General features: G+C 35.8%; 2 protein-coding genes across 2 annotated transcripts; both read left to right on the forward strand.

The window, feature by feature from the left end:
• Positions 1 to 561: 561 nt before the first annotated feature.
• On the forward strand, positions 562 to 753 carry LOC123834458 (keratin-associated protein 19-7-like). The gene has a single exon (XM_045863596.1). The coding sequence runs from the start codon at positions 562 to 564 to the stop codon at positions 751 to 753; it is 192 nt and encodes a 63-aa protein (XP_045719552.1).
• An 8,124-nt stretch (positions 754 to 8,877) lies between these two features.
• On the forward strand, positions 8,878 to 9,515 carry LOC123834459 (NADH dehydrogenase [ubiquinone] iron-sulfur protein 4, mitochondrial). Its single transcript, XM_045863597.3, has one exon. The coding sequence runs from the start codon at positions 8,881 to 8,883 to the stop codon at positions 9,406 to 9,408; it is 528 nt and encodes a 175-aa protein (XP_045719553.1). The 5' UTR covers positions 8,878 to 8,880; the 3' UTR covers positions 9,409 to 9,515.
• The last annotated feature ends 5,115 nt before the right edge of the window (positions 9,516 to 14,630 follow it).

The raw sequence follows: 14,630 nt of genomic DNA on the forward strand, positions 1-14,630 counted from the left end.
CTGGTGTTCACAGCAGGTGAGCTGACGCCCCCAGACTTTCAAATGTTTCTTTAGCTTTGCAAAAAGACTACTATGAAGTATTAGATGGCTTTGAGTGGATATAGTAGATTTTAGCACCTTGAATTTAACCAATTTCTTTCATTTAATCTTAAGTGAAAAATAACAAGTCAAGGTAAGTCAAAGATGATGCAATATTTAATTTTAAAACATAACACTAGCAAATGTGTTATGTAATATGCCTGGCTATGAGGAATTTTATTTTGTCTGGGATGTCCAAACTTTGAAAATAGAGCAATTCTTTCTCATAAAAAAGATGCAATATATTTAAGGGACACCATGACTAGGCAACAATGCAAACTCAAACACTTTAATGAGCTTGAGGGCCTCTTCATATGTCAGGATCGTGTCAGACAGGGATAACACATAGAATGACACAAAAATAGGTGGTATGTATTTTACCACATGATCTGCTCAGGGAATATAAGCATCACTCTACACATGCTGCCACTGATACTCAAAATCTTGCTTTGAACAGAAAAACAACTCACCACCCCTGACACCATGAGCTACTACAGCAACTGGTATGGAGGCCTAAGCTATGGCTGTGGAGGATTTGGTGGCCTGGACTGTGGATATGGCTGGGGATGGGACAGCTTCCCCAGACTGGGCCATGGCTGTGGCTGGAGGGGCCACACATACGGCTGCTGCCACCCTCTGTGCTACGGTGGATATGGGTTCTCTGGCTTCTACTGAACTACCGTGCCAGTGACCCAACATCTAAAATTATAAGGGACTTCCCAAAACTGAGTTCAGTGTCTGAACATTCAATATCATGCTGGGTTTATTTCCACAGAACTATTTAATGTCTCAGAATTTTGGATTTTTCAATATATTCCTACATCTTCATCATAACTCTAGAATCCTCTTCTTTTGCTTTTATACCTGTTTAGATTATCTGTTCCCCTTCTAGTAAAATGTTAACTTTGAAAACAAAATATGGTTTTTGTTTTGTTCATGGAACTCAGTTATGTGGAAGTGATACCCTCTTTTTATTTTTGGCCCTATAGGACACTTCCACAGATTTTGGAACTATTACCTGATTAAGGGTGAACTGATAGAGCCACAGAATAGTTATTTTACCTGCTCTGTACATTGAGACTCTACAAGACCCAGATGGGATTGACGGAAGGGACAATTCTACTCAATTGTCAATGAGGGAAGCAATCTCTCTGGCTTAGAATTATTTTTTTTTCATATACCTCACAAATATGCATACAACTAGCTGTAAAAACTAATAATTCTAGACTGAAATGAAAAAAAAAGTGTTTCAATTGGTTAGTAATTTAATATTTTTAAATTTCTTGCTTTTATTTAGATAATGTTTAGATTTAAGTCAACAAAAAGCAATGGCACTTTAATATATCTATGTATTTATTTATCAAGTATATGTGTTTCATATAAATTGAATCACATTTTTTAATTCAGTACAATGCATAATAAATCTTTTCATTTATTCAAAATTTATTTGGCTTTTTTTATTTTAAGCACAACCAAATGATAATAGATCAAACCTTATCACTAGTCTAATTATAAAGTAAACCACCTTTCCAAGAATTTTTGAATTTGAATAATTTCATCCTGTGTACCATACTCTTCTGCACATTATTTCATTTGACATTTGTATCAAGCAGCTGACCTTTAAGTCAGTAATGAATTGGGGTAAATTTTTTCCTGTGAGGTCATTTTACTCAAAGCATTTTAACTAAAATTTTTTAGTCAGCTCTCTTATATTCTTATTGCATTTTCATGACTAGACATGGCATTCTTCTTTACCACCATTCTTATATTGAAGAACTTTTTCAGCCCAATAAGGGAAAAAAACAACCAGACATAATTTCAAACTAATTTAATTTTTAGCATAAACTGATGCTAAACACAGCTGAACCCACAGAGCCTTCTTATAGATCTGAATTTTCCCTAATAAAAACGGCAGGAGCGGACATTTTATTGATGAAATAAGAAAAAAGATATAAGGAAATATCAATGTTTTTTCCTAAAATCAAATGATATATTCAGGTAACAATATAAAATTAAGATATTTTATTTAAACGTGTCAAAATAGGTAAAGTATGTTTGATTCAATTAAATAGTACTGTCATAAACTTGCCAAAACCAGACATTAAATGGCAGCAGGGCCATGCATCTTATCTTGCAGGTAAAAAAATACACGGACACACACACACACACACACCCCTCAGAAAAGTAATTGGCTTTTGTAGAGTTACGTAAGCACTAGTAACAGAATCAGGATCAAGGCCAACGTCTTCTGAAACTAGGTGCGACAGTGTAACCTCCTTTGCTCTGTATAGTCTCCCTTCATGGAAGCTTCCATGAACATGGGTCTATTTATGAGGATGTGAAAGATTACATTTCTTAAGTAGAAAAACCATTTCTATAACATTTTGTTGTTATGACATAGAGAATTAAAAACTTACTTTCAATGTTACTTTTATCCAGGTTTCACCTATATCTATACACATCTCTCTATCATCTCTATCTCTATCATCTCTATCATCTCTATCTCTATCATCTCTATCATCTCTATCTATCTCTATCTCTATCTATCAAAAGTCTTTCTTCAAAGGCACAGACTTATTCAGTCTACCTAAAAATAAGTTTGTTTGGCCATCAGTTATCACCCAGCCTTTTAGTCAATCCAATCTGGGTGTTGTAGACTCTCAGTGTACATAGCAAATGAGATACAGTTGTATAGCTCCATTGTTTCACACTTGATCAGGTAATAGTTCCACAGTCTATAAACATGCCCTACCGGGCAAAAAACAAAACAAAACAAAAACAAAAACAAAGCAAAAACACAGCCATCCATGTCATTAGATTGAGAAACACTGTCTATGACACAGGTGAAGGAAAAATATTTTGAATTTATAACAGAAGTGCCCTTAACTTCCAAATAAAAGCTATGATTTGACCAATGGAAGAATATATTTTCAACATTTTGTACAACAATACAGGATCTGAGTTTCACATCAAGTCATTGTCTCGTTGTAGAAAGTTCCTGAAAAGAGAATGACAAAGAATTGTCTAAGTCTTTGAGGCCACTGAATTAAGAGAAAAACAGACAAAAACTCTCAAGACATATATATTTCCCAGTTTTCAAAGATAATTCATATCCAAAGGATATTACCATTTTTCTATTTTTTAACTCAGGGAAAAGAAAAACAATAAAAAATATTTAGTTCATATATTTCACAGTATTCACAATTATTTTATTTTATTTTATTATGTTAATCACCATACATTACATCATTAGTTTTTGATGTAGTGTTCCAGGATTCATTGTTTGCATATAACACCCAGTGCTCCATGCACAACGTGCCTTCTTTAATACCCATCACCAGGCTAACCCATCCCCCCACCCTCCTCCCCTCTAGAACTCTCAGCTTGTTTCTCAGAGTCCATAGTCTCTCATGGTTCGTCTCCCCCTCCAATTCCCCCCCTTCATTTTTCCCTTCCTACTATCTTCTTTTTTTAACATATAATGTATAATTTGTTTTTAATCATACCACTTTTCTTTGAAAATACATAAATAAGGGTACATTTCACTATTAAACTTTTTTAAAAATTTGCAAAATATATTGATTTTTATCTCATATGGACATAGTTATTTGCATCAGAAATACGAACATAAATTAGTCATCACAGTCAAACAATCTAGCAGATTTACTCAACCATTCATGGGACTCTTAAACTTGTTAGATTTATTTGTGATTGACTTCAAAATGACTCCTTGAGAATTAAAAATTTTTCCAACTTTTTTTCACAATGAAAAGTAGAAATGGAATAAATTTTGATTAAAAGGAAAAAGGATTTAACAGCCAAGGCAAATACTGGGTTAAATATTCCTTTAAAACTTGAAAACCATTTTAATCCATATTCCATCTTCGAGAATTACTACAAGTTATGGCAGGTAGAATTCATTCTTTCATTAATTCAACAAATATTTTTGTTTGTAAGAACAATGAACAACAAATCCAGTTGGGAGAATGAATTATCAAAAATGTTATTGGGGTGACTGGGTGGCACAGTTAAGTGTCTGCCTTCGGCCCAAGTCATGATCCCAGGGTTCTGGGATGATCCCCGCTTTGGGCTCCCTACTCAGTGGGGAATATGGTTCTCCCTCTTCCTCCGCCCCTCCCTCTGCTCATGCTCTCTCTCATTTGCTCTCTCTTTCTCTCAATTAAATAAATAAGATATTTTAAAAATGTTACAAAAACACTAAGTCAGGAAGTTATATGCACCCCATGTTCACTGCAGCATTATTTACAGTAGTCAACATATGTAAGCACCCTGTGTCCATCGATGGACAAATGGATAAAGAAAGAATAATACACACACACATGCATGCTCACATAGAATGGAATATTATTCATCCATAAAAACAAAGGGAATCTTGCCATTTACAAGAACGTGGATGGACCTTGAGGACGTATGCTAAAGTGAAGTAAGTCAGAGAAAGACATATACCATATGATCTCACATATATGTGGAATCTAAAAAAACAAAAACCAAAAACTGAGCTCATAGATATAGAAAACAGATTGGTGGTTGCTAGAAGCAGGGGTTGGGGATAGAGTAGGAAAAATGGGTGAAGGGGGTCAAAAGGTATAATCCAGTTAAAAAATAAGTAAGTCATAAAGATGTAATATACAGCATGGTGACTATAGCTAATACTACTGTATTGCATTTTTTTTTTAAGTTTTTATTTGAATTCAGGTTAGTTAACATACAGTGTAATATTAGTTTCAGGTGTATAATGTAGTGATTGAATACTTCCATGTATCAGTCAGTCTTCACCAGAAGTGCACTTCTCAATACCTATCATCTATTTTTTTTATTTAAATTCAATTAGCCAACATATAGTACATCATCGGTTTTTGATATAATGTTCAACAATTCATCAGTTCAGTATTGCATATTTGAAAATCTCTAAGAGAGTAGATGTTTTTTCTTTAAATTTTATTTATTTATTTGACAGAGAGAGAGGGAACACAAGTAGGGGGAGTGGGAGAAGGAGAAGCAAGCTTCCCGCTGAGCATGGAGCCCGATGTGGGGCTTGATCCCAGTACCCTGGGATCATGACCTGAGCTGAAGGCAGCCGCTTAACTGACTGAGCCACTGAGGCACCCCATAAGAGAGTAGATCTTAAAGGTTCTCAACACAAGAAAAAATTGTAACTGTCTATGGTGATGGATGTTATTTAGACTTATGGTGGTGATCATTTCACAATGTATACAAATATCGAATCATTATGTTGTACACCTGAAATTTGTATAATATTGTATGTCAATTATATTTCAATAAATAAAATGTTACACATTTCAAAACAAAACAAAACAATACAACACAACAATAACAAAACAAAACTTCTGTAACATGTCTAAGGTCATGTAAAGTAAACATGCTGTTAAAGATCCAAGTCCAAGATATGATCACACTCCAGTGGGGCTTAAACTTTGGGTTTGGTTCACTGTCTTCATAGAGTGAGTTGAGCAGCCAGTGAGCACTGGCTCTCTACCCTCCTTGTTTCCTGACTCAGTCATTTCATGACTGCACATTCATTCTTGGAGATTTTCAAGGCATCACGATTTTAAGAGACTCTGTTAAAAATATTACATGATTTTAAGAGTACATATTAAAATAAACTAAAGCCTTAATAAATAAGTAATAGCATACAAAAAAAATGTTTGCTGATTGCCTGAGAGAAAATAAAGGGCTGGGACACACAGAATTGGTAAAGAAAATATAAGAACAAAGATACTATGATGAAATTAGGGATATGAATAGAGGGATGAAATACTGAGTGGAAAAAATGGATAAGAACAAAAGACCTAGCTGGTGCAAGTATGTATTGGGGATGAATGTAGAATGAGATTTAAAGAGAGGTTTGATAAGAGATATGACATATGGATTATGAAGAAAAGTAAAGAAGAAAAAAAAATAACTGTAAAGCGTAGAGCCAAGGTCATCTGCATTTTTAGCTAATACTTTGGCGATGGCCTGGTCTGGAAAAATGAGTAAGGTGTAAAGAGAATATTTTTGAACAGCTTACAGATTGATTATAGAAGTGAGTTTGGTCTCTCAGTTTCTGAAATAAATTTTACTATGTTGATTAAACAAAAGGATGTTTTACAAGCTGATGTATAAAGTCAAAATAATTTTCTTTTGTGTGTGTGTGTGCATTTGTGTGTGTATTCAACTTGAGAAATAAATTTGACATTTGGAGAATTTGATAGATTTAAGAATTTTAAACGTGATCAGTATATTCTAATCTAGATGGAAGTAAGATACAAGTACCCAGAGAATGATATGAAAATGGGAAATGAGAAAATACTTAATGAGAAAACACCATCGAATATGAATGATGCAATATGTTTAGTGATGAAGAATTCTAGGTAGGGAATTTTTATTTTGTGACTTTGAAGACAGATTTCTTTTCTCATTAAAACAGAAAGAATGCAATGAGTTCAAGGGTGTTCTAACGAGGCAGCTAAGCAAGCTCAGAAATTTTAATGAGTGTGCACCTCTCCTTATGTCAACAAACAGATTAATGAGTTGCCTCAAGTGAATGAATAATTTGGAATGATACAAAGGAATGGCCCCATGTTTTATCGCACTTTCTGCTCAGGGGATATACGCATAGCTGTATGACATTCACACTCAGGATTTTGCTTTGAACAGCAAACCAACTCACCATCCCTGACACCATGATTTACTATGGCAGCTACTATGGAAGCCTTGGCTTTCATTGTGGGGGATTCTGTGGTCGGGGCTGTGGCTGTGGCTGGAGATGTGGCAACTTTCACAGACCGGGCTGGGGCTAGGGAATCCACAGATATGGTTGCCACCGCCCATCATGCTATGGAGGATATGGATTCTCTAGCTTCTACTGAACTACTGCTATACTAACCCAAAATCTGTTACCATGAGCGGATTTGCCACAACATTCTTCAGTCAATGCAGTGGGATTACCCTAGGCTTATTTGCCAAGAGAAATCCAAGAATTTAAGAGAATTTATTATTTTAAGGTATCTACATTATGTCCTCTGGCATCCCGAGTTTGGGCACTAACAGAGGATTTATGCTGAATACCAATAAATGACCTAACTTGAAAAAGAAAATACAATTCTGGGGGGTGGGGTTTGTTTAACACAGTTATATGCACATACTTATATGTAAGTGTTACTGATTATAATTAGAAATACAGAACACACAATTACATATGTGTGTGTACATATTAATGCATAAAAAAGAACTCCGGTTTGAGAATTAGTAATTTGAAACAATAAAATGTTACTCTTCTTCTTTATTTTAGTTATATAACTTTCAGAATTGAATTTGGCAGCAAAAAATCAACTACAGAGTTTTAAATCTTCCTACGTTTTAAAAAATATAGTTGTTTTACATATTTCATATTTATCTATTTCTATTTCTTAATGGAGCTCAAAATTTGCAACTAATCTTCCACCTCTATTGTCTCCCTTTATTTTATCTTATAAAAACAGGTGGTGTTACATCTACATATTTGTAGTCGCTAGACAACCACATCCTTACAACTATAATCAGAGCAAACTTTCCACAAATCTCATAATCCATATTGCTAAATTTTCATAGAAAATAAGCTCTGTTTTCCTATGAATCTTTGAAATATATATGATCTTCCATTATTCATAGTCTGCTTTCATCTATTTGTTATGCACATAAAATAAGACAGACATAAAAGTTATTGATAACCTGGAAAATCAAATGTGAACTGGGGTCATTCATCTCCCTCATCCCATTTGTCTTCTTATGGGGACACTGTTCATCATCATCATCATCATCATCATCATCATCACACTGAAGTATCTGTAATCCAGGAAGAATAATATACAAACAGAAATATCATTGTGAACCAAAATGTTGTGTGGTTTCAACTAACCAAAAATGCCATTCAATAATTAAAAAAGAATTAGACCCCATTCATCCCTTCAAAAATGACTATTTTATCGACGGGACAGTAGTCCCCCCTTATCAGTGGTTTTATTTTCTGTGGTTTCAGTTACCTGAGGTCAGCCATAGGTGAGAAGGAAATGATCCTCCTTCAGGAATGTTGTCAGAAGATCAAAAGCAGCTTCACGCTACCTCACAATGCCTATCACTCACCTCGTGTCATCTCATTTTGTAAACATTTTATCATCTCAAGAAGAAGGATGAGTACAATAAAGGTATTTTGACAGAGAGGACACATTCACATCACTTTTATTACAGTATATTGTTACGGTTGTTTGACTTAATTATTAGTTATTATTGTTAATTTTTTCTGTGCCTAATTTATAGGTTAAACTTTATCACAGGGATGTATGTATAGGAACAAACATGGCATATATAGTGTTCGGTACTATCTGTGGTTTCAGGCATCCACTGAGAATCTTGGGACACATCCCCTGTGAATAAGAGGGGACTACCATATAAGAGATAAGGAATAAAATAGGTAAAATATCAGAATTTCTAAATTTTTCCTAAAACTGAATGGCATCTTCAGGTAATGGTATGAACCTATTGATACTTGGTATAAGCTGGGCCAATGTAATAAAAAAAGGACAAAACGAAATCACAGAATTAAAGATCTGAAAGGGACAATAAACTCTGTAATTTTGTCCCGTAGTCTTGCAGGCAGGGAACCTCAGAATAAGCCATTTTAAGACTAGAGTATTCAATTATACTATGCTGCTTCTCTCTTTATTTCCTCTTTGAATGTTGTCACATAAACCATTTTGAAAGTTCTGGTGATGCTTATAAGAAAAGCTTAGATGCAGCAAGATGGCGGCTGTCTCAATGTCAGAGACGCTGAGGCAAATGTTGTGGGGGAAAAGAGCAGTGGCTGTAGCTGCCATTTCTGTTTCCAGGGTTCCTATCAGGTCGTTAAGCACTTCCACATGGAGCCTGGCACAGGACCAAGCTTGGGACACGCAACTCATAACAGCTGATGAAAAATTGGGTATCACTACTTTAACTGGTGTTCCAGAAGAGCATATCAAAACTAGGAAAGTCAGGATCTTTGTTCCCGCTCGCAATAACATGCAGTCTGGAGTAAATAACACAAAGAAATGGAAGATGGAGTTTGATACCAGGGAGCGATGGGAAAATCCTTTGATGGGTTGGGCATCAATGGCTGATCCCTTGTCCAACATGGTTCTAACCTTCAGTACTAAAGAAGATGCAGCTGCTTTTGCAGAAAAAAATGGGTGGAGCTATGACATTGAAGATAGGAAGGTTCCAAAACCCCAGTCCAAGTCTTATGGTGCAAATTTTTCTTGGAACAAAAGAACAAGAGTATCCACAAAATAGGTTGGCACTGACTATATCTCTGTGCTTGACGGTGAATAAAGTCAGCTGTGCAGTATTTATAGTCCATGTATAATACATGTCTTAATCCCCTAATAAATTTGACCTTTAACCACTAAAAAAAGCTGATTTTTATGGTGATTGATCTCTTTACTTAGATTAAGAGCTATGTTTCTTTAACATTTTTATTGTTCTGATATAGAGAACTGCACCTGTCAATTTGTAGGTTATCTGCCTTTGGATATAATTAAATGATGAGCAATGTTAAAATTCAACTTTAGGTAACAAAACAAATGAACAAAGACCCATGATGACCTCTTCTTTCAGTCCGTGCTGTCTAGGAGTTGTATGGGCTGAGCAAGGGAAATAAGACCAAGTCACTTACCCTATTGAAGGATCACACTGTGGAGTTTGATCCTTTCATTTGGTTAGTATCTCCAAGGACAGGCGCTTTGGGCCTGACAAGCAGTAATCAATATAATTATTACTGCCATTGACATTCTTAGTATAAACAATATTATCATAATTTTGTTTTCTTTAGATTATATGAATCTGCATCTAAGGTGAGAGAAAATGTTTGGAATTTATAACAAAATACTTCTTCACTGCTAGGGAAAATGTAAGAACATTTTTCACTCCTCCATCCATCAGCATCAATAGCAACTTGGGTCATGAGTGAAAACTTAAAAAAATAATAATAATAATGATCCACATCTGCCTTTGATCCAATAAATGGGCAGAAAAATAATAACCCCTAAAGAAATTTCCAATGTAAAATTTTCGCTTATGCATATGGGGAAAAACATTTGTTTCATATTTTTCAAATTCCTTTTTTTTTTTTTTTACAGTGGATGGACATTTATAAGTGATGAATACCAAAGTCATGTGTTTTCTTCTTTGAAAACACATTTAGCATTTATTGTTAGTGAAATTTTTCATTTGTGTCCCATATTGTTTCCATCTATAAAGCAGAGATAGTCTTAGATGTTAAAAAAATAATTAGAAGCCTTTAGTCATAGTTACATGCTCTGACAGAGTTACACAAGGAGACTATGGAATCCTTAATGCTATGAAATTTATTCATACTTCTAAGTGATTCATTAAAAATGAAAATATTCATTCTATCAATTGGCTGATTTCTGAAATGAGGAATAAAAATGGAATGCATTTGGGTTAGAATAGCATGGAGATTAAAGGCTAATATTGGGGTTAGTGCCACTCTGAAACCAGAAAGCCTGCTGGAACTCATGTCAGCCATAAAGCATTTCCTAGAACAGCAGATCGGTTGCTTAGGTTATGATATGCATGATCCTTGATTTAATATCAATGAAAGTCATATAACTCTTTCAAAAAATATTGAGTGCCAACTAAATGCTAGGTTTCGTTTAGATACTAGGTCAGGTCAGTGAACAGACCCATCCAAAAACTATGTCATATTACTTATAAATCTCAACAAAAGCTTAGCAAAATGGTTATTGTCATAGAAAACAAGTTTCTTGAGTCCCAAGTGTCAAGGTATGGGCACATTTGCATAGAGCTTTAGGTATCACTGATTAACTCTCTGGGCTGAGGTGAGGAACTCTGAGTATCAGGCCAACTGCTTCCAAAGAGTGCTTCTTTATTTCTTGTCCTTCTTTATTTTCTTATTTTTTTTATTATTATTTTTAAATTTTTATTTACTTATTTGAGAGAGAGAGAGCACAAGTGGAGGGTGGGAGAGGCAGAGGGAGAGGGAGAAGCAGACTCCCTACTGAGTGGGGACCCCCCCACACCTCCAACATGGGGCTCAATCCCAGGACCCTGAGATCATGACCTGAGCTGAAGGCAGAAGGCCAACCAACTTAGCTACCCAGGCACCTCTCTTGTCCTTTTTTAAAAGTGTGCTACACATGAAGAAAATTTCTTCCAGGTTGTACAAGTTCTTTTAAAATTTAAGATGATTTTAGGAGTTTTAACAACATTGTCAATATCCTAGAAAGGTTTTGTTGATATCTTAGGAAAGACAACTTAGAAATTACCTACAGACAAAAAAATGGGCACAGACTAAGCAAAGAGAAGACAGGGGCAAGTGTATAATATTGACTATGGAGATCTAGGTAGAAGGATGCTGCGTTCTTTTGAATATAGAGTTAGAGCCAAAACCATTTTTCCCACTTCACACTTATACCTGGATGCAGCAATGAATCATGGAGGAAGGAAGTTGGGTGATGTTTGGAGTAAGATTTGAAGAAGATCTAAGATACATGGATAAATGATGAAGGGCAGAGAAAGAGGGGGACATGGTGTAGGGGGGCAAATATAATCTGCACTTGTGGTAGCAGTGAGACTAGAACGTATTCTGGAGAAAGGGCCCAGGATACTAAAAAAAACGTACTGTGGGAAGACTTCCCACAAGATAGATTTTTGATCACTTGATAGTCTTTCCACTAGTGATTTCAATTCCGCTATGCATTTAAACCAAATAAGTATGCTGGCATTTAAAGCCAAAAATAAACCTATTAGTTGTACATTGCCAAAATTTTAAAACTCTAGAAATCAGGTGAGATTTTGTGGTTGTTTTCTGGTATACATGGCAAGTGAACCAAATCTGTCTTGACATAAAGTGTTCTTTTATATTCTAAAAAGAGGTGCATCATTTGCTTCTCATGATACAAAATACATGCGCCTTTTAAAGAAATTGATAAACTTAAGAGCCTTGATCTTAATTATTTTTTGCTATTTTGTAGAATCAATTACAGTAACTCTCAAATGCCAGTGATGAGAAGATATTTAATTAGAAATTCAACAATATTTAATGTAACTGATGTCAAGTGACTGGCAATCAAGTATTCTGTTTAGGCTTTGGTATGTTAATACTTTGAAGAAATAGCAATTCATTCTAAGAAGATTATAGCAGCAAGCTCTGCTCTACAGCCTATGTAGCCAAGCAGGTTCAGACATTCTTTATGCCTGTGGTCGGGGGACCACAGATTAATAACTTGTGTCAGGCAAATATAATTCATGGAATGACACCAAAGGAAGGGCACATATTTTGTCATGTTCTCTGATCAGAGTATATAAGCGTCCTTGTAAAGATGGCGACATTCACACTCTGACTCTGGCATTGAACCGCAAACCAACTCACCACCCTTGACACCATGAGTTCCTACTACGGCAACTACTACGGAGGCCTGGGCTACGGCTGTGGAGGCTTCAGTGGCCTGGGCTGTGGCAGTGGCTGGGGATGCGGCAGCTTCCCCACACGGGGCTGGGGCTGGGGCTGGGGAGCCCGAAGATATGACTGCTACCGCCCACTGTGCTATGGAGGATATGGATTCTCTACCTTCTACTAAAAGTATTTTTGAAATTGGTTGCAAAGTGAAAGCCTCCAAATTTATTTGGTCCTATTTTTGTGCTTTGATTCCCAAAACATCTATCTTATATTCTCCAGGACCAATTGATAGCTATTTATCAATGGTTAAACTGCTTCTACAAATATTTGGTGCTTTTTACCTCCAGAACCCATCATCTTTTTTTTTTTTTTTAAGATTTTATTTATTTATTTGACAGAGAGAGAGAGAGAGAGCACAAGCAGGGAGTACGGCAGGCAGAGGGAGAAGGAGAAGCAGGCTCCCCGTGGAGGAGCAGGGAGCCTGACACAGGGCTCGTTCTCAAGACCCCAGGATCATGACCTGAGCCGAAGGCAGATGCTTAACCGACTGAGCCACCCAGGAGCCCCCAGAACCCACCATTTTAAATGAATATTCAATATGTAAAACTGTCCTAGTTTGCTCTCCTCAGTTTGGTTTACTTCTCTTGCCACCATTACCAAAATGTTATCTTTCTAGATCTTAAAGAAAATTTGTATTTTGCTTTTGTCCAATAAAATGATTTCTCAGAATCTAAATACTCTGGTTTTGTTTGATGTTTTAATTTTTATTATTTTAACATCTTCTTTTGCAACTAATACAAAAAATTTGCTTATGAAGCAGTAAGGTCTGTGGCTATTGATATATAGAGTATGATGCAAGAGTTTCTAGTTCAGCACATTATACAAGCTTGAGAACACATAGGGAGTAATACTAACAGTTAATGAAAATGACTTGCCCTGTCTGCTCCATTAACATATATATATATATGTTATATATAACATATATATATATATATATATGTATGTATGTATCAGTCCTCCCAAATGTCCCTTAAGTGTTCCTGGAACAGGGCACCTGGGTGGCTCAGTTAGTTAAGTATCTGCCTTCGGCTCAGGTCATGGTCTCAGGGTCCTGGGATCAAGCCCTGCATCGGGCTCCCTGCTCAGCAGGAAGGCTGCTTCTCCCTCTCCCACTCCCCCTGCTGTGCTCTCTTTCTCTCTCTGTCAAATAAATAAATAAAATCTTAAAGAAAAAAAAAAGTGTTCCTGGAACTACTAAGGAGTGTGTCATTCTCATATTTCCATTCAAGTACATGTTTCTGTGTGACTTTGCTACTAGCTAAATATTTTCTTTCTTTTTAAGGCTTTGTTTTAGTTTCACAGCATAATCAAGAGGAAAGTACTGAGATTTCCTACATTCCCTCTGCTCCCACACCAGCATAACATCCCCCAATATCAATATGCCCTACCAGACTGGTACATTGGTTATAACTGATAAATCTGCATTGACACATTATCATCACCTAGCCCATACAATAGGGTTGTTTCTTGGTGTAGTACATTCTATAGGTTTGGACAAATATACAATGACATGAATCTATCATTATAATATGATACAGAATATTTTTACTGTCCTAAATATCTTCTTTTTTAAAGTTTTTATTTAAATTTCAGTTCATTACTGTGATTTGTAATATTAGTTTCAGGTGTACAATGTAGTGATTCATCACATTAAGTGTAATCCTTAATCCCTGAATATCTCTTATGGTCCTTCTATCCATCCCTTCCCTTGCTGAATGTCTTCTTGGTACCACTGGTCTGGCCAGACATGCCTTTGCTTTCTTATAAACTTTGTCTTTGAGCAGGGGAGGAGTTTGGAAAGCATCATTCATTTCCTGAGCAGGAACTATACATCTATAGTTGGCATCTACTGAGGGCTATTGTCCCTTATAAGGCTTGTCCATCGAGCATTGCCATTGTGCTCTAGAACTCAATGGTACAGCGTTCTATGGAAAACAAAGGTGTATGGGGTGTTCTTTTCTGATTTCTTTTTACACTCTTTTAGAAGGCTCATAATATTCTATAGATCTTCTTA

Source organism: Mirounga angustirostris, unplaced genomic scaffold, assembly GCF_029215605.1.
Source record: "Mirounga angustirostris isolate CCGP_5_RB_7025 unplaced genomic scaffold, mMirAng1.0.hap1 SCAF_1, whole genome shotgun sequence".
Taxonomy (NCBI): Eukaryota; Metazoa; Chordata; class Mammalia; order Carnivora; family Phocidae; genus Mirounga; species Mirounga angustirostris.